The sequence below is a fragment of the Daphnia pulex genome, chromosome 10 (genome assembly GCF_021134715.1).
Source record: "Daphnia pulex isolate KAP4 chromosome 10, ASM2113471v1".
NCBI lineage: Eukaryota > Metazoa > Arthropoda > Branchiopoda > Diplostraca > Daphniidae > Daphnia > Daphnia pulex.
Window position 1 is genome coordinate 6,957,837 of NC_060026.1, and position 20,477 is coordinate 6,978,313.

Sequence of the window (20,477 nt, forward strand, 5' to 3'; positions counted from 1 at the left end):
AACATGTTGTTGTTCCCTTGATATTCAAACGGCTTGCGGCTATTGTTATTCTTCGTAGGTTCTCTTTCTTGTAGTTGTTGGATGGAAACGTCTTTTGCCACGCGACGAAAGGCTGTCGTGGCAAGACAGTAGAACTGTTTATTGCCACCACTTCTCTTGTGTCAGTCACTCAGTCCGTTTTGGTGTCCACGTTTTCTGCATTAAGCCAAAGCTTCTGGTTTCTTCTCAATAGTTCGCTATTCAACATAAATACGGTACCACACCGGAAACCGCTACGTAAGAATTACAATAAAGCTGTGACTCAAGAACTGTCATAAAATTCTAAATTTGGTATGAAGTTACAGATTTTTCATAGGCTTTAGTGGTTGTCATTTATGTAACAGATTTATAAAGATGGGCCATGATTTATGAAATATTCCTCTTGAGTTTTTTTAACAAAGAACTGTGTTAGTACATAAAATTGTACTGATAAAAAGACATTAGATAACTTTTAATTGAATACTTTAAAAAAATTTCAATTTACTAGTATTCAAAAATAATTTAGAAAACGGGAAAAATGGGATGTAAGAATAATACAAATGCAAAATAATAATTTTTATTTTAACCTTATGTGTAAGGTTGAAAATGAATAAAATACCGATGACTGATTTGTACGGAGACTCAGATGAGGAGCATCAAAATGCAGAAGAAGAGGAGAGCCACTCAACAGACGAAGATGACGACGCGATCCAGCCAACGGACGGGGAAGAGAGTCAGGCAAAAGAACAACAATTTGACAATATGACTGAAAAGCAGACTGCTGACAAATTAGCTTATCAACACAGGTGGCTGTTGAATAAGCACAAGACGTTGCTAGCCAAGCGTGACGCGAGGTTAGAAAATGTAAATGTATTACACAAAAAACTTCTTAACACTTGGAGTGACAAAATGAAATGTCAGCAGGAATACGGGCATCAGTACATGCGTTCGATTGAAACCAGCAAAATAGTGTGGGAGTCCAAAATGACTGCTGATAATACTAGAAACAACTCTCGACTTTCTTCCAATGGTCGGTCGCAAATGAATCAAGAAACATTGGCACAGGAAAAGGAGAGATGTGCGAAACAAAGGGTGGAACAGTTGGCTAAAGATTTATTGGAGGCCACTGAAAAACGCATGAGGACGCTTGAGGAAGTGATTTCCTTGATCAGCAGGGAATTAAATGAAGCAAAACAAGATTGTCATGCGCTCAATAAAGAGTTGGTTGCAACGGAGGTTCAACTATTAGAAGCCGAAGGTGTATTAGAAACCTTAAACGAATGCGAAGAAATTCACGTTGATAAGTCTTTCTTGGCTGGAACGTCAACTCAATGTAGTGAAACTAATAGGAGCATGCTGCGTAATAAGAGTCCCCAAACAAAATCATTTACTTACAAATCAGAAACAGAAAAACGAGAAACCATCTTAAGAAAAGGTTCTGCTCAGGATTTCAATTCTTTTCGACAGGATTCAGGTGAGATAAATATTTTTTAAATGAGAAAATTGGCAATTTTGTCAAATAATAGTTGTGTGACTTGTGTCTTTTGTCCAATTAAAGGTACCGTCACAGAGACTAGATATTCAACACGAAGTCGTGAATCGTACAGATTTTCGCTGCCTACAAGCCGAGGTAGGATCTGGTTTGCAGTCTGCCAGGAAAATGTGTCCTATCCGCCAAAAAAAGTTATAGGAACATAGGGACACATTTTACTGCAACATGTGTTGTAGTACGTAATTTCTACCGAATTCTTAAATAATTTTTCGCAAAACATTTTGTTTAGGTGTTTTAAGAAAGAATGTGCAATTAAGTTGCTCAACTACTGAATCCACCGATGAAGAACCCGATCCAATATCATCCAAATATAAATACTCGTATTCCTACGAGTCGACTAGATAATAAGAAATAACGTCATTTATCTCATCCAACGACAATTCGGTCAACAATACCTCTGCAATTCTCAGGACGTCGTCGAAAACATTTACTAACTACTGAAACTGTTAAAAGAACGCGTGGATGAATGGTGAATTTGTAAATGGGAATGACTAAAGGATGAAAATTCTTCCGTCCATTTCTTTTCGAGTTTCTTTCAAACAGCATATTTTTATCACATTTCTTTACTTCACCATGCAGATTGTATTAATAATAAAAGACTTTAATTTTTTACTCTCTGCAATATCTGCTTATAATGCGCACACATGAAATTTATTTTCTTCTAATTAAATTTAAAAAAAAATCTCTTCATGATTTGTTTGTAAATTACGACAAAAGATTTGTTTTGAACCGCACGCCTCGAGGTTTCTGTTTAACTCTATAGATGGCTTTTGGAACCTCGCACGTTGAGGCTTCTTAATTTAGTCGCTAGATGGCTTGAGATATTTCTCGCGGGATTTTTAAACTGAGGGAAGAAAGGGGAGAAGAGGAAAGTATGGGCCACTGATTCAAGCATAACACACTGATTCACAAAATCAACTTTGTATTGGGAAAACACACTTTCAGCCAATACAGACAACCAAAACAACCAACAGCAATGGCGGACATCGAAACAATTGACACGCGAAACCGCGAGGTGAATTGCCTCTACAATGTATTGATCACAGTCGTTATATGTATTGACAGATGTCGCACTTGTCGCGGGAGCATAGAGCGAGGCTGAGAGAGAAATAGACCTATTCGGGCTCGCGACTTATCGCAGAAAGGTTCTCACTTCATGTCCGTCTCCCTCAGTGTATTTTCCTGATGGTTTTACTCGATTCGTGTTTAATTAATACATTCGTGATCTAACGATCACATTCAGATACAAGAAGCACCTTCATTCGTGTCCTGTACAAACACGTCACAAATTTATTTTTTAAAGAAAAAAATATAAATTAATGCCATCCCACAATGAAGGCCATTCTTATAATGAAACCCAATTGAGGGTTTTTCTGGTCCGAAATCTGAAAGAACAGGCGTAGCGGTAAATAGCCTGCAACACAAAAATATTCGACAAAACAGAATGAAAAAAAAAAATTTAATTAATAAATACGCGTACGCGGTAAAAAAACCCCTAACTTCCATTTAGAAATGCGGCTTACTTCGCTCTGAGAATAGCCAACTCGTAGTCTGAAATGATTTATTTACAAGGAGGTTTGGTACTCTTCCAGTCCGTTACTGTTGTAACTTTGGGTAAGAGTAGGCTTAGGTAATTCTTCTCATTATTGTCTCTGATTAATTCTTAAAAATAAGTGAAAATAGGACCAAAAGATAAATATAGAGACCAAGTCCCACTGGGTGACAAAATAGACCTAATGCAATCCTTTCCCGGCATACCTCAAGAACGCGATTAAGGCATACAACGGCGTACAACGCCTCTGACATCAAAGTGGTAAAAATAGCTGTCGGAAAAGTCTGAAGATTTACGAAATAAAATTATTTTCAACTTTATTATGAAAAATGTTGAGTTATATTTACGTATTCGAATGCAATGGTATGCAAAGTCGGTATAGTTGTTGAAAAAATTGAGGTGTACACCAGAAGGTCCCGTCCATAAGGAGTTCCTTCGCCAGTATGAATGCGTCTAAAATTCCAACATTGATGAAAATTATTGCAACTTCATCGCCATGTTGATCAAGTTCAACACTGTAGGTGTCAGCGAGATGAAAGCGCTCAAACAGACGACAGACTACTTATTTCTGCAGCAAACCAACTGCGACGTCCGATTCTATTTCGAAGATGGCCAGCACATCGGCGGCAATGTCATCCTTTCAGCCAGGAGTCCCGTGTTCGCCGCAATGTTCAACCACGACATGCAAGAGGCCAAGCCGTACAACAACAGCAACAAAAATACCAAAAAAAAAACCCTTCTCTTACTCAAACTTACCTTCCTTCGTCTTCACAGACCGTATGATTCCCAACGCCACTTTCAGCAGCATCTAAACGTAAAAGTAAGTAAAGAAAACTTGAAAATTAAAACACGAAATCGCAAAGAAATCAAACGTAACAAATAGAAACGAAACAGATATGAAGTAAAAAACTATCATGAAAACAATCTATTAATAAAAAAAATCTTCGGGCATTTTTGTTATGATGATGATGATGATGAGAGATAGGTGCGTCTGCCATGATCCGGGGATGCCGGGTTCTGCAGACATCTGGTCTTCGAGTTGAAGACCCTCAGCACCGGCTGGGAATTCGTTTCTTTTTGTTTGTCTGGAGTGTGGGCATTGTTGTTATGACATGTTGATGTTTGTAGACTTCCACACGAATATCCCGTCGAGTCACAGGATCATTCTTGTGAAGAAGCTCAACGTCGAAGTTGTCGTCGCCATATGTCAAACATGAAATAAATAAAAAATAAGGAAAATTGTTAGATTTAGTTAAAATTGATGTGTGAAAATTACATTGAAAAAATATTTGGAATTTTTTTTGGAGGGCTGATGCAAAATGCCCCATGTAGGGCTTTTGAGAGAGAGTAGAGTATGGGGAATGGAGTAGAGTGGTTTGATCAAGTAGAGAAACTACTGCAAAATGCCCCATGCAGGGCTTTTGAGAGAGAGTAGAGTATGGGGATGGAGAGAGTAAAGGAATGGAGAGAGTACAGGGATGGAAGGAGATTGATGGATTACACGAGCATATGAGGACAAAAAATTGTATATGACCTTCATTGATTGGAGATTTCTAGTATTTCGGAACTTCAGCGAAGTAAGTTGTGGCGGTGTCTTCTGCTTCATGACGATAGCTTGAACAGGCTGTTGTTTCACGGTAACATCCAGCAGATATGCAGTTGGAAAGGTCCATCAGGATGTTCCTAAACATAGCAGAGAAGAAAAGTAATAAAATCTTCATTAAACAAAAAGGAGCACATAAATTTATCGTAAATTTTTCCTAGTTGTAGTTTCTTCTTTCCGGGTGGGGTGGCTTCTTTCTCAGTCTCTCAGTTCTTTCTCAAGCCACAGGAACGATGGGCACAAAGCCGGTATAAAGCCACAGGAACAATGGGCACAAAGCCGACATGAAGCCACAGGAACGGTTGATTGGTTTAGTTAGCAGCAGACGTACTCTCGTGAAATTGAAGTAAGTGAAATTGAAACAGTGTAAGTGTGTTGATGCAATATATGAAGACGGTCCCATATGGACAAGATAGTGTATGTGTTAAAGTAACGGTCCCAAGGACAAGAGAAGATTGAATAAAGTTTGAAGAGAGACATGACAATTCAATGACATGACTGTCAGGAAAGGCAGTCCAGCGTACGGAAAAATCATGAGTGATAAGAAATGGGCTACTGCCATATCCATAAATAGAAACAGGAAGTTGCCACTTATCCCGTCACCCATGTTATTGGATAGCAAGAAATGGGCTACTACCATATCCATAAATAGAAACAGGAAGTTGCCACTTATCCCGTCAAACCAACCCACACGCCACAACACCCCACCGTCCAGTGGCATCTGGCATACCGAAAGACAATACAAAATACAATACGAATTCGAAATTTAACAATCAATATTAACTTCGCGATCAAAGAGGCCGAATTGATGAAGGGCAGCATCAATCGAATTGGGTCGGTTGGTGGCAGCCATAACAATAACATGTGCTCGAACATGACCGAAGTAAAATGGAGTGGTACAATCTCGAAGCATTCTAAGATGTAAAAAAATCCATTTGAGATCAGCATTTAATCAGCATTTAATGAGATTCCCATTTGTTTTTGCTGACCAGCTTTGGATCTCTGCAAATTGCTGCAAATATCTTGAAAAATGAAATCCGTCCTTGGAAATTTGCTTTAATTTATTTGCTTTTCTAATAAATGTCATAACAATTGTGACAGTAAAGATGTCCACAATCTGTCGACCCGTTGCTACGCCGTGTTTGGCATATGATGCAAGAGACGTTTGCCAAAATGGTCTGTTGTCTTCTGGTTCATGGACTTGAAGTTCATTTATACTTGAGGCTCATCGTATTCAGATTGGTCATCTGACAAAGCACGAACCTCAAGAGGTTCAAATAATGCCATTTCGGCTAAGGTTTACGCTCCAGCACCTCGTTGCAAATAATTTTGCGTATATCTGTTTACGGATTTTCTTCAATTGCGGTCAGGAAAAGGTAAATTTTAAAAATGACGGACACGAGGAGGAAGTGGCTGAAATCCAAGTCTGTGGGCAGCTATGACAGCAGCGGTGGTGCCATGGGGTCGACCAAGAACGGCACGTCCCCGAGAATTTCTTGGCTCAACGGCATCTCCTGGGTTCACAAGCAGCGGCACGCTCTTGAACTTTTCTGGCTCCAGCAACAGCGGCACGTCCTCAAACGTTCCTGTGTTCAGGAGCAGCGGAACCTCCTTCAACATTCTGAGGTTCAGGGGCAGCAGCAACTTCTGTAACATTCTTGGGTTCAGGAGGAGCGGCACGTCCTCGAACGATCCTGGGTTCAAGAGCAGCGATATCATCTTTAAAATTATGAGGTTGAGGCACAGCAGCAACTCCTCCAACATTCTTGGGTTCAAGAGGAGCGGCACGTCCTTTAACGATCCTGGGTTCAAGAGCAGCGATATCATCTTTAAAATTATGAGGTTGAGGCACAGCAGCAACTCCTCCAACATTCCTGTATTCAGGAGCATTGGCACGTCCTCGAACGATTCTGCGTTCAAGAGCAGTGGGTCCTTCTTCAACATTATGAGGTTGAGGAGCAGCAGCACCTCCTACAACATTCCTTGGTTCGGCCGGAAGGGGTTCGACAGGAAGTTCAGCATTGGCTTGAATGGGTTCAATAGCCTGAACTGGTTAGAAGTAATTTTGCCGTTTGATGGACGAGCAATTGGAGCGGACAGATCGTCTGCATGGTGACGAGGGGTTCCAGAGCCCATGTTGAGTTCCTCTGACTTCGGCAATTATTAATTAAGTTCAAATGACCAACATAAAATAAACTTAATTTTTTTCTTATAATTCTTTTGTTTAATTTAAAGCAAAATTTTTATTCATTATGTCCTAGTCTCCATTGCCATGGTTATGGTGATGGTAATACTGTCGATAGGTTCTACTGGCTTTTATTCCAAAATGAATTAAAAATATTGTTTTTTTATTTTGTTTTTGTGTCCATTCTTTTTGTAAATTTCATGCCAACTTGTTGGTTGAAGTGTCTTTTTTAGTTTTTCAGAGTGTTGTTCTACTGTCTTTTGGTAGCATTGTCGTCCTGCTGTCGTCTACTCCTTAGGAAGGACGAAAATGTATGTAGGTTTTAAAGTTTAGTCGGGATGGTATTTAAATCCAATGAAGTTCCATATGGATTATGGATACGAAAAAATTTCTCGAAGGTATTTTTAGGCGATATTTCGTAACGCCCCCACAGTAATAGGGAGGTATCGATGACCAGATGTTCGATGCCCGTAAAACCAACAGTACACCAATCGCGAAAAAAAAACACCGCACTAACACCCACCACGAAAGATTTAGTAACGTATCTTGAGTTGGAAAGCAATATTGTTCTTTCGGCGATCAATTCGCCCTCTTCAATTGGACCTGCTGGCGCAATTTCATTTTGCAATACAAATTATTTAATTTAGTTTAAGTTTGCAATTTTTTAATTTAAAAATAACGATTTATTTTGTGATTTAAATAAAAAAATCAAAATCATGGTTGTTTGATTGATTCCCCCCCCCCCCGACGATTGATTGATTTTCATGAATCTTTTCTAAATAAGTGATTGTTTGATTTTGATTTAAATTAAAATTTCTGAACACCGTTGTGAATGACAAAATAATCCCAAGGTTTTTTAGCTGGTGTTGGTGGGAATAGTTGTCGATTGTAATAATAATAATAATGTATTCAATTTGTAAAGCGCTTTTTCCATGAGAATTGACAAATGACCAAAGGCGCTGGATTACTGGCTATATCGCTAGATAATCATATATAGTTATTTCGTCTCACTGGATGACCATTACAACTATAGCCATCGCAACTATAGCAAATTGGCAATTCAAGCCGAAAAAAAAACACAAATTCTTTTCATAATTGAAGGAAACATGTAAATCCAAAAGGAACCATTTCGATTTGGGAGTGATGATAAGTATTGGTGATTAGAAAAGTCTGCATACATATACATATGCATGCAAATGCATAGAGAACTACTCGTGGATTTCTTTCGTGCCATTAGGTAGGCAATTCAAATTATTTTCATTGGGCATTAAGAAAACAGAACCATTGTTTTTTTTTTTGTCTGAGAATAAGGTAATTTTTGTTGTTGGCAGGTTGGTTTGGTACATGGTGTTGCTGTCATCCCGTGATTTCCATGAAAATCTTGAATATTACTTACTGCTGTAAAAATATTTATAAGATAACTAACTAGAAGATGTTTTCAGTCTTAACGATATCTCAGATGTTCTACTAGTGGTAATCTACCACTTTATCCACCACGGTGTCCACGGAAACTTGGCTGATATTATTATTAACATTATTCAACAAAAAAATTAGTCAAAACCTAAATTTAAAAAGAAATAATTTATGTAACAGTCACCAACCTTCATGTAGCAACAGCGTCGAGACATACCCTTAAAAGGTAGTAGCTAGAAAGCTACCAGACCAGTGCACGTGATCAACACGTATCTGGATCGTGTGGAAACTGACCTTCAGCCTTTTCCCGCAAGGCACAGCCACGTCAACATCTCTCGAGTACTTAAGCGTAGTCTACCTGAGACTCCACAGGAATGTATGTTATACACTGTTACTGTATATAACTTTCACTATCTGTGTATCTGAAAATACAAGCTGTTCTCGACACTCTGAGTTTGTGTCTTCCTCCTTGTAACACAACTGTTATATTTGGCGACCTTGCCTGCGTGAAGCTGACATCTTTAACATTTTTAGCCCGAATCGATCATCAACCTTGAGGCAGCTCTAATTTCAGACCAGACGGTTAGGCCCTTGGCTTGACATCGCGGACGCCTTCCTTTAAGCGTCTTCATTCCCTGTGATCACAAAAACGTGAGTTATCAACAATCCACCTGTCGTAACGCCACACCGTTCTGATGCCTTGGCGTATGCCACACCACTTAGCATCAAACCATCAACCCCAGCCTTATACTCCCTATTCTATTTTCTATTTATATATAATGGAAAAAGATATAAGATGAAGTATGAAAGGAAAAATTCGAAAAAATTTTTGAAAATTCAGAAAACGTTTAGAAATTCAAAAAAATTCGGAGATTTTATTTTTATAATTTGAATTCGTATACCCTAGAGTGGACAACCTCCCCCCCCCACGCAAAGCACCGTCTCTTCTAGAAGGGGAATTGACTTCCGGTCGGAACAGCTGCCGCCAGCGCCCCACTTGGACCTACCTGCCTACATTTGTCGGCAACCTGTTTTTTTCCGATGGCTCAGATCGTCGCCCTCGTCATTTCAAGGTGAGACAATCAAAAAATGAAATTCACTCTGTGTGTACCGGAGGGGCCATTCCGCTAAAATCGAATTACACGGAGAACCTGTTCGCGATTGAAAGTCTCTAGAGACAACCCTTTGTCCATCTCCGTGTAAGAGGTAGGGTGAATAATAAAAACTTTGAGAATATATAAATAATAAGCAAGAAACGGGTGAGACTCGAAATTTGTACACGAAATGCGCACACTCAAGTCTATCGACAACTGAAAAAAAAATTAAATTGAAGCTAACTTATTTTCACTAGGTTCATTTAAATAAAGAATGTTTAAACCCCAATTTTCAAAAAATTTCAAATCCAAATGGATCATTAAAAAGAGAAAAAAAATTCTATTTTTTTCACAACTTATTAACCCTGTAGCGCAAAAGGGAGCTGAAATAATTGAAATTTAAAGAAAAAAAAACAGAATCTTTTAGATTTTTAATTTCTAATGCGGGAAACGGGAAATATTTTCCCCCTTACAGGGCATTTTATACAAACACAATAAATACACTGTAAAAAAATTAGAAAAATCGGTGATGTCGAGCGCCAGAATTAATTCAATTTCAGTGGAATGACCCGGTGGTGTTCCTTCCAAACTCATTCCGTGCGCAATGAGTTACCACTTGATATTGAACGAAAGTTTAAAAAATAACATTTATTAAAACAATGACAACATTTATTCTAGTGGTAATTTGATATTTAACTGGTAGTGAGTATTCACAAGTGCTTGTTGTTATATTTCTAAATAACAAATTTTCCATATATTTCAATTATACAACATTTCTAGATTTCTAAGTTATGCAACTAAATGTTGCAGCCCAAAGAAAAACTTTGATCTAATTAGCAAACTTTGTACTAATAATTACAATATGCTTGTAAAAAGAAGATTAAAAAGGCAATGGAATTCATATTCTCGAAAACACAAAAGCGGCTATAAATTTAATAAAAATGATGAATGATATGATGAATTAATAGAGCTGAATTTTTTTCAAGAAAATTTATGCATTCGACGTATCAAAATGACTTAAAACAACTTAACACGTTACAACAGCAAAAACTTGCTGATTCATTTTTGCCATTGATACTTGAAATCTATATCTTAAAAACTTAAACACCGTTGGCGAAATAAGTGGTCTGCCAAAATAAATAAAAAAAATTGCTAAGTGATTATGATTAATTAATACATGTACACATAAAATTTTTAATTTACACAGCTTAACTCTAAGATTAGATAATACCTCTAAATTATGCTTTTTTCGTCTACCTCCCTAACAAACTCGATCCGGTGTGACAACAGCTCTATCTATGTTCCTGAAAAACGCACCTCTTCCCTTATAGTGAACTTCCGATGAAGTCCTCCTACCTTAGAGCTATTATACCATGAAAGTAGATTGATATAAAAGCCTATGCTAAATCTGCAAAATAGGCCTGTCTCTTATTTTTATTCAGAAACCGAAACATTCAAAAATAAAAGGTTTAATTGTACAAAGAAAAAGAAGAATTTATACATGAAATACCTTTGAGAACTAAAAATATTACCTTGTAAATTTCTTCTTAACTTAAAAAGTGGTAAAAAACGTTCGGAAATCACACTTTCAAAACCTTCAGAATTGAAAATTAACATTTTGGTTCATAAACTGAAGGTTAGAAACCTTTGATTTTCGAAACCATTTTAACAGTGTATACAAAAATGGAATGAATAAAATCATTTCCTATTTCGTTAAAGTCGAAGGAATTCGATCCTTTTTCCAAGTATACAAAAGTAGAATGAATAAAATTAATTTTTTACTTTATTAATGTGGAAGGAATTTAATAACTTGTTCCTACTTTTTCGCCTCTATCATAGAAAGTTGGGTAGAAGTAGAAGACAAAACTTAAGATTGCATTGACATATGAAATTTCTAGTTGCAGTACAAAAAGTAAAAAAAAAATATTGATATAATTATTCAATATATAAGATGATTATTCAGAATTCCTCTGTTTGTGTGCTGAGTGTAACTTTATATGCCCCATAAACCTATTTGCTTAAATCTCACCTTAATTTTCTGTTGTTGTATATTATTTGGAGCAGCTTGATTGGTTGTGGGATCATAGTCAATGCGATGGAGTTATCCGATATTCTGCCTGGTCGATTCATTTATGACAAAATGAGCCCACCCATACTGGAAGGTCAGCCAGCGAAGGTGTTCAATCACTTGACAGTCATGGGCCTTGATTCTATTGACGAGAAATCAATGGTAAGTCAATTTTTTTCTATAATGGTCATGGTTTTTCTTGGTTGGATCTCACATTGCATGACCTCCTAGTAAACGTGGAATTATTTCTCTTCTCTTACGACTAAGTCTGTACCTGCTGATGTCAAAACTTGTTTCGTAGATTTTCCCATAGAACTTTTCATTACCTTCTATTTCTGCAAAAAGAACACGCAATTAGTCGCACGTATAGTTCACTATTCAGTTCCGAAACTTATTGAATACTTTGAATTACATCCTAATGAATTTTTGTTATGTTTGTGATTTACTCAAATTCGTACGTTGTACATAAACGGCTTAGAAAAACAAACTTTTATCAAGAGCTGAACTGCTTATAAGATAACGTCACTTTTAGACGAGGGGTTTGGGTTGGCAACTGTAGGAGAAAGTTTGCGGAATTACAAAGATTTTGCCATGGTGATTTACATAAGTTTGAATCCGTTGTCAAACCCATGTTTTTTAGAAGCTTTCATGTTCGAGCGTTCAAAATTTCCAAATCAAAAATTACTTTGAAGGGGGTTTTATACTATAGCCTACATGCTGCATATGAGCGCGAATGACTGGATCTATAACTACTGCTGTTTAAAAGTCGAACTACTATGTATAATAATGGAAGAAAAAAATAAAACAAACCCCGTTTCCCTATTGCCTTTTTCTAGACTTACATGGCTGATGTCTTTTACGTCCAGTCATGGCGGGATCACCGTCTCAGCCTTCCGGAAAATATGACTTCTGAATACAGGTAATAACTTCGTCAAACCTCATTTATCCGTTGTTGAACACTAATTCCACGATTTGATGGCAAAATACTCGTGATAAAAAATGTTCCGGTTTCTCTTTAACTTTTAGGTTAGGTTATTGTGTTAAGGAAATATCATTACGGAGCTATACTTATTTTTATTACTACTGGCGGCTTGGTTAAATATCTTGAAAAATGTAGATAGCAAGTAGATAATTACGTACTGGTATACCTTATTGGGCCAACGTGCGTTAACACTTTAGCTTTGATTTAATAGTATACCGACGACGTAATAAACGATTTAGTCGATGGACTTGATCAGTTAATACCTAAAAATACAAAGAAAACATTTTTTAACATTTGAAAACTAATTTTGTATTATGTCGACATGAAAATGACATCAATTTGATATTTCTTATCAAAGGTTTGAGACTTATAAATTTATTTTACGAATTGTCATGTCTATTCAATAACAGGGAGAATAAATACCTATAAATTTAAGAATTAATAAAGCAAAATTGTAATCACATAATTAAATAACATTAAGCATTTGATTTTTTGAAATCCCAGAAAATGATAGCTATGTCTAATTAAGATTATAATTTATTACATTATTTTTTACTAAATAGTTTGAAAAAATCAGTATATCATAACTATATGATACGTGTATAGCTGTCTAAAAAAGAACATTTCTGACAATTTATTATTATTTTAACATTAAAATATTGATGTCACACTGGTAATGTCATTTTCAAGTAAAACCAATATTAATTAAATATAGTTATTTTGATGTCAAATTATTGAAGGTCAGTTTCATAACATTTTTACATTGAAATAAAAAATACCAAATAGGGAGTGTTATTAGTAATGTCATTTTCATACTAGTTTTACATTTAAATAACGATGTCGAACTTAGAATGTCCTTTACATATATCCTTTTCACATTTAAATAATAACAATGAATTGAATGTTATTACAGTCACATCATTTTCATGTCAGTTTTAAAGAACAAATTTGACATACAAAATTTTATGTCGAAACGACATGAATTGATATCAATTATTGAATGTCGATTTCGTATCATTTGTCCATTTAAAAAATGATTTGAGTAAATTTTGAATGAATTGAATTTTGAGTGTCAATTTGGATGGCATTTTTACGATAAATTTTTACATGGAAAATAATTATATCATACGTATGCCAGTATGATATCAATTTTTGGAAATGAAAATATATATGTTATTTATCATGTAGAAATGCTATTCAAAATCAGAGGTTGATGTCGAAAAGATATTGGAATTTCATAACGATGTCAAAATGATATCGTGTGCTACCTGGGCAAGACCCAGAGGGGTTCACCACTAAAAAACTTTTCGTACACCTTGCCCGAACGAGGTTAAGTTTAGCAAATTTTAAGCAAAATCGCAAATTTAAAAGCAAAATAAAGCAGAAATCACACAAATAGAGCAAACAAATGACGCGTACCAAAGCCAGCAACCTCGCGGCGGCATATTTGGGATCACGTCATTTTTGTACTCTGTGCAGTTCTTATGGGTTTTTGAGGGTCCTTTAGATTACAGTCTGTGGTTTGATTCCAGTTTATATGGAATAAATCCGTTGAATTGATAAAATAGGGAATCGAACAAGAAAATTTGGAATGAATTTACCTTTTTTTTGAATTACCATTTACTTGAATGGGAAGAATGGGAAGAAGAGGGCGTATGAAAAAAAGAAGACCCACATTTCCTCTTCTTCCCATTCTTCCCAACTCGGATAATGTGCTCTGTGGATTATTCCCCGAAAAACGTAAACAACACTTTTCAATAATTTTTAATAAGTAAACGGGAATTCAGAAAAAAAGCTAGCTAGGATTACAATTATCCTCCCCTCTGAACACTGCTACATTCCCAGGATATTAATATTATATACTGGCGGGATTATTGTACGTACAAATTGTAGGTACAGGGAATGATTCTGTGCGATTCCTATTGCCGGTTCACCGTACATACAATTTTGTATATCCCATGAACGCTGCTCTTTGTGCATCTCCCTTATACATCCCTCAACGTGTATTCATCCCAATTAATCCCAACTCTTTATAACTTCCTTAAGAAAAAAGACAAAAGTTTTCCCCCAGGATTTAACTACTGCCCTTTGGTTCCGTAGCTCGTATCTCTCACCACTCTACCAACTATTCTTATTAAAACAAACATTTGGTAATATATGGGTATTTTAAGAAATTGAAGTCCATAATTTATATAATATGGTTATACTGATAGTAGTATTCTGTGTATGTACCACATGGAATGAAAACCAAATAATACCCAATGAAAACCAATAATACGGAATGTACCATAAATATTCTTTATTTGATTTCATGAATATATGTATACCCACCCTATACTACCACCCTCCATTTTTGACCTGGATCTATCCATTCCATATTTACGTAAATCGAAAATTACGTCAATTGGCTGAGCCGTGTTAGTAGGTGTGATTAAGTTTTATTTCACCTTACGAAACTTTTCGCCTTACGAACACAGTAAATACAGCTCAAATAAATAAGTCTTCAAGTTGTATCCAGTAAAAGGTTAAAGGCGACGAGCTTTTTACCTCCTTAAACAATTGGCTGCTTGATCTAATATGTTTCAAAATTAATATAATGAGTCTAACGCGAGTCTTACCATTTTCTGTTTATGTATAATCAATTATAAGGATGAAAGAAAACTGCTGAATGCGCAATTAGCGAAGTGGATGTGAAAATTTGCTGAATAGAACATTTTTCTTTTTTTTGTAAATTGCTGCTGACAATGGAAAAAAGATTTCCTGTTTCGTCCTTGCTCACTGTTGAATTGCAAAGGCAACCGGCGTTCTTCATTTTCCATTCATTTTTTTAATGACGATTGCAGACTATTGGACGTTGAATGGTTGAAGAGCATTTGGCGCCCAGACTCATATTTCAAGAATGCCAAACAAGTCACATTCCAGACAATGACCATTCCAAACCACTATCTATGGCTCTACAGAGACAAAAAAATCCTCTATGTCGCCAAGTAAGTTGGAGTAAGAAGACTTACATTTTATAGTGCGATTAGTGAGACATAAGGTTTGTTAAGTTGACGTTTTCTGAATGCTTGTGTATTTTTTTAAATCTGCTTTAATTTCTCTACATAGGCTGACCTTGACTCTGTCGTGCTCCATGAATTTCGCCCTCTACCCACATGACTCTCAAGAGTGCAAGATTCAGATTGAAAGCTGTAAGTTTCTGCTTTCTTTTTAACTTTCCCCTTAACATTTTAAAATGTAAGATATAATCTAATGTAGACGTAATCTAGTTAAAATCTTGTGTTACTACTGCCGCTTCAGTGTTGCAGATAGGTGGTGTATGTGTTTTTTTTTCAACGCATCGATTCATTCAATTACGTCAAGCAACGGGTTTGAAAACTCTCATCAAACGTTGCCCCTTTTTACGTTTCTGGTGTAATAGCGATTTTAAACTAATTTTGAATAATGAGAAAGATTGTTTTTTTAATCTAAACAACATCAACAGAACCGGTTAAATTCGATTGTCGCATTCCGACGAAAATTTGATTTTTGGGAACGCCGAGAAAAACGATTTTTTTTTTGTCGTAGACATTGGAGTAAGGATTAAGCTATTTTTTAATAGATTTTTTCAATCACGGGAGGGGTAGATTTTTTAACGAGTCCTAATTTTGGTAACACTTCGAGTTATATGTAAATTAGGGTACTTTAAAGGGTGACAACTATAGAAGGGGTTAAGCTAGAACGACTCGGAAAACTTCGAAATGAAGAGCTTCACAGTTCATTGTAGTCAATTTTGTAAATTAAAAACAGATATTTTTTTTTTACAATTTTATATAGTTATCACCTGCTTCACCTCATGTATGAACCTGGTTATTTTTTTAACTAGCCCGCAATGGAAACTTTTTTTTATACATTGAGATATATATTTACTGAACAACTGATAGTAAATAGAAGTATTAGAGGAAAGCTTTCAGATCTTGGGGGCTGCATAAGTACTGTCCCTTTTCCTTTTTTGTCTAGAGAATCTAAGTTTTTTTGAAAGACTTCTTGATTGGCCGATCAATCGGGACATTTTTTTCCACCTAGGTACATAGGATGAAAATGCAGTCTGTGGTTTTTGGGAGAGGGTTGGCCATCAGTGACAGTTCTTCACAGTAAATAAGGGCCACCTTTAAAATCAGTAAATCCCCTTTTACAAGAGAAATTGGATTCTCGCACCGGAGCAATTTGCAAAAAAATTTGTGCCTCTCGTGGATGTGTTGTGTTGAAGTCTTTAAATTTCGGGAAGTCAACACTCAACCGCTCAGCAGGCCCTGCCCAAAAGACCTTGACATGAAAAATGAAAGTAAGGGAAAGTCCGCCGTGAACACCAAAATGCGTGCATTAGTAACTTTTGATTTTAATTTCAATTTTATGGAATTATGCTTTTGGCAACACTATAGGTATTTGGTAATAGTTTAAATAGGGAAATAATTATTACCGAGGCAGAAAGAACGAAAAATTTTCTCTATATATTTTTTAAAATTATGTTTTTTATTTCATGTGTTATTTCATCAAGTATCTCACACTACTGGCGACTTGGTTTTCCTGTGGGAAGATGACATGCCCCTTGATGTTTGGAAGAATATAGAATTACCGCAGTGGCAGTTGGAAGGAAACTACAAAAACGATTGCACACAAGTTTATGCTACAGGTATTTTAGGCCAAGTCTATAGGCTACTGTATATGCAGTAGTAATTTGGAGTTATATTTTAAGTCAAAGGTATGCAATACTAACCCAAATTTTGGTAACGCGCGAGAGAACTTTATGTAAAAAGGTGATTTTTGTGATATTTCCATTGTTTTCGTAGGTGGGAACATTTTGCTTCTGTTCTAGTAGGGGAAATACGAAAATAAAATAAAAACAAAGGAGAAATCGTGACAACACCGCGGGATGGGATAGAAGGGGGAAAATGGGCTAAGTAAATTTTTGATTCAAAATTCATATAAAAAAATTGAAATTAACACATTTTATAGAGCTAACGAAGTTCTTTATTTTGAACCTTTTCTCGTCGTTCTAAGCTTTTTAGTTCCCTATTTATGCACCAGCAAAGTAGCAAGATTTTTATAAGCTGCTACAGCGTGTTCCCAAACTTTTACATCCATTTATAGCTACCTGCCATTAATATAAAAAAATCTGAAAAAATTCGCGAAGTAGCTAACCCCCATAGCTATTTCTTTAAAAAATTCTGTCTCTCGTCAAAAATTCGAATTTTGGAAACGCCGTAAAAATCGCCTTTTTACATAAGGTTCTCTCGCGCATTCCCAAACTTTGGGTAGGTACTGTATGCCACCACTTTCTTTTAAAGTATATCTAGTACACCCAATAACTCTTATACGCCATCCGCATTCCTTATATACGTTCTGCGTTGGCGTTCATTAGTTAAAAAACGAAATTTATAGAAATTCTTTATGGTCTTTCACTCTGTTTCGTTGCCAAATATTGAAAGAGGGTTATTTCAAACAAGTGTATACCAAACGGTAGTAAATCAGTGTCATGTCTTGCAAGTGCACATTAGCTTCTCTAAGTACACAACAGTATTGACATAATGAGAAGGCCATAGGAAAATTGTTCTTTCTTTCTTAATGACCAGGCCTTAACTGTCGGATACGTTGGATCGTTAGATCTCCTGTCATCTCTATCGTATCACGATATATAACAACAGTCAAACTTTGAGCTACTATTTCATTTAGTTTTGCTATTGATACTAAACAGGTTATTTTTTAAATGTTTTTTTTTCTTGCATAAGGAAACTTTACTTGTCTGGAGGTGGTCTTTGTACTAAAGCGACGACTGGGTGACTACATGTTCCACATTTACATCCCGACTTGCTTAGTTGTTGTAATGTCTGTAAGTAAATTTTCAATTTTTATCATAGTCTTTTAAAAACCATCTTAAAAATCCCATTGAGGAGGCAATAACTGTTGTCCTAGTAGAAAATATTTGACACCAGATGATTAGCTGAAAGGATGAAGTCCACAAAAGCTGAGAAAAAGATTATCAAATCTTAAATCATGCTAAGGATGTTCTTAGTCTTGGAGATCTTGGTCTAGGAATTCATCTTTAATAATCATGGATATTTATGACTGTATTGTCTATGTCGACAGTGGGTATCGTTTTGGATTAAACCTGAAGTAGCTCCTGCTCGAGTCACATTGATCGTCATGTCACTTTTGATTCTGTCAACGCAACATACTAAATCTCAAGCAGCATTACCACCCGTCTCTTATCTCAAGGCGATAGACGCTTTTATTTCAACATGCACAATGTAAGCGCTTAATTTTTCTTACGTTAGAGAACTATTTTTTATAGATAGATAATGATTTTTATAAAATATTTCATACTTTGTTTTCTTGGGGCTTACACGGCATCATGTTCTTAATATTTTGCACTGTTGGCCTCACTCACACAAAAGATTCGTGTTCATGGCGTTGATGGAGTATTGTCTGGTGAACATCATCTTGGGCGATTCAGACACACCAAAGATTGCTAATAAGTCTCCTAAGCCTGAAAAAATTTTCGACCTTGCTTCAAAGGTTTGCAAAAGTCTTTTTTTACTTATTAGGCCAAATTTTGAGTTAGGCTTTCGTTGTACTTGAAGATTGACGGGCTGACCTAATCGATAACATTTAAATTAAGCCAATTATACTCAGTGAAAAATGGGACAGTGTAGATGATAAATAGTAGCTAGGCTGAAATATATCGAAATTCCAACATACTTTTTTGGCATTCTTTATATTATTCTTTATATAATATTAATTAATTTTGGAAAATAAATTCCATGATAGTGAATGGGTAACATGAGTTGTTGGATTTAGACTCCTCTTTATTTTCAAATTCGTTCTTAAATATTAATTTAAAATAACTAATATTAAAATACTTAATTATTATTCTAAAATAATTACTAAAATTGTCTGCTCTTATATTTATATTTGAAAACGAAAAAAGGTTTTACAAATTTGTATAAATTTCTAATAACAGCAAATACTCCATAAGTGAAATTCGACTTGTTAATAAAAAAATGATTTTTATTTAAAAAAATGATTTATTTGCGCTAAAATCAAATAAAAAATCTCAAAATTTGGGGGGGGGGAATGAGATTAAAATCCAAATCATGTAAAAAATATTTAAATCGTGATTCTAATAATTTTTTATTTGAATCGTCAAAGATTTTGCTAGAATTCTTTTTTTATATTCTTTCATTTGCAGTACAGAATATTTGCAGCACTTTTCTTCAATAATTCTACAATTTTAATATTCTCTGAAAAATATCACAGTCATTTAACTTGGTGAAGTACTGTAATACGTATTTTTGCAACTTTTCATAGCAAACAAACATTTGCGTATTTTTATCTGACAATTTCTTCCGTAAATTTCGGTCGGATTTCAATATTAAATCATTATTCTACTTTCTTTTTGAACATGAAGGAAAACGTTCCCATGTTGATGGGGCAACCGCCAAACCCACCAGGACCAACACCAGCTCAGCGCGCGCGAATGAGGGCTATTCAAGTCGACCGATTTTCTCGATTCTTTTTCCCATTTCTGTTTACTGTGCTTAATGTTTCTTATTGGGTCGTTTTCACTTTTTATCTTTAAATTCTATTCGTGAAAGAAACGTCATTGAAGCCAAGTAGCTTTAATGCCATCAAGTTTAGTAACCTTTATTTGTTTAGGTTTATATTCGTTCACCAGTTTTTATTTTTCACGAATTTGATTCTCCGATATCATTAAACTACTCAATTGTATAACATGTTGGTCCACTATCTAATCCAGCCTTTAATAATCTTTAGTTCTTCCCCAAATTATGATGCTTCAAAATAAAAAAAAAACGTTAGGGCAGTTTATTTCAGAACTTAGTCATAAGTCATTTATTGTATTTTCCCGAATCGTAAGACTAATATTAGACCTCATGTATGTCATCTTCGCTTAATAACTCATCGTAAAAAATTTATATAAAATTTGCTTCAGTTTTTCTTTTCGGTGATTTC

General features: G+C 35.6%; 2 protein-coding genes across 4 annotated transcripts; both read left to right on the forward strand.

Annotated features, from left to right (window-relative positions):
• Positions 1-51: 51 nt before the first annotated feature.
• On the forward strand, positions 52-2,192 carry LOC124206175. Of its 3 annotated transcripts, XM_046603865.1 has the most exons (5): positions 52-330; positions 618-882; positions 940-1,492; positions 1,577-1,648; positions 1,800-2,192. In XM_046603865.1, the coding sequence occupies exons 2-5, from the start codon at positions 625-627 to the stop codon at positions 1,913-1,915; spliced, it is 999 nt and encodes a 332-aa protein (XP_046459821.1). In that variant the 5' UTR covers positions 52-330; positions 618-624; the 3' UTR covers positions 1,916-2,192. The 3 variants fall into 3 exon arrangements, with proteins under 3 accessions (XP_046459821.1, XP_046459820.1, XP_046459819.1); XM_046603864.1 differs by having other exon boundaries at positions 618-1,492; XM_046603863.1 differs by having other exon boundaries at positions 53-276; positions 618-1,492.
• A 6,473-nt stretch (positions 2,193-8,665) lies between these two features.
• On the forward strand, positions 8,666-20,451 carry LOC124206176 (glycine receptor subunit alpha-2-like). Its single transcript, XM_046603866.1, has 11 exons — positions 8,666-8,974; positions 9,231-9,396; positions 11,482-11,647; positions 12,322-12,404; positions 15,311-15,454; positions 15,576-15,658; positions 17,005-17,139; positions 18,236-18,336; positions 18,594-18,754; positions 18,902-19,022; positions 19,915-20,451. The coding sequence occupies exons 2-11, from the start codon at positions 9,365-9,367 to the stop codon at positions 20,083-20,085; spliced, it is 1,197 nt and encodes a 398-aa protein (XP_046459822.1). The 5' UTR covers positions 8,666-8,974; positions 9,231-9,364; the 3' UTR covers positions 20,086-20,451.
• Positions 20,452-20,477: the final 26 nt, after the last annotated feature.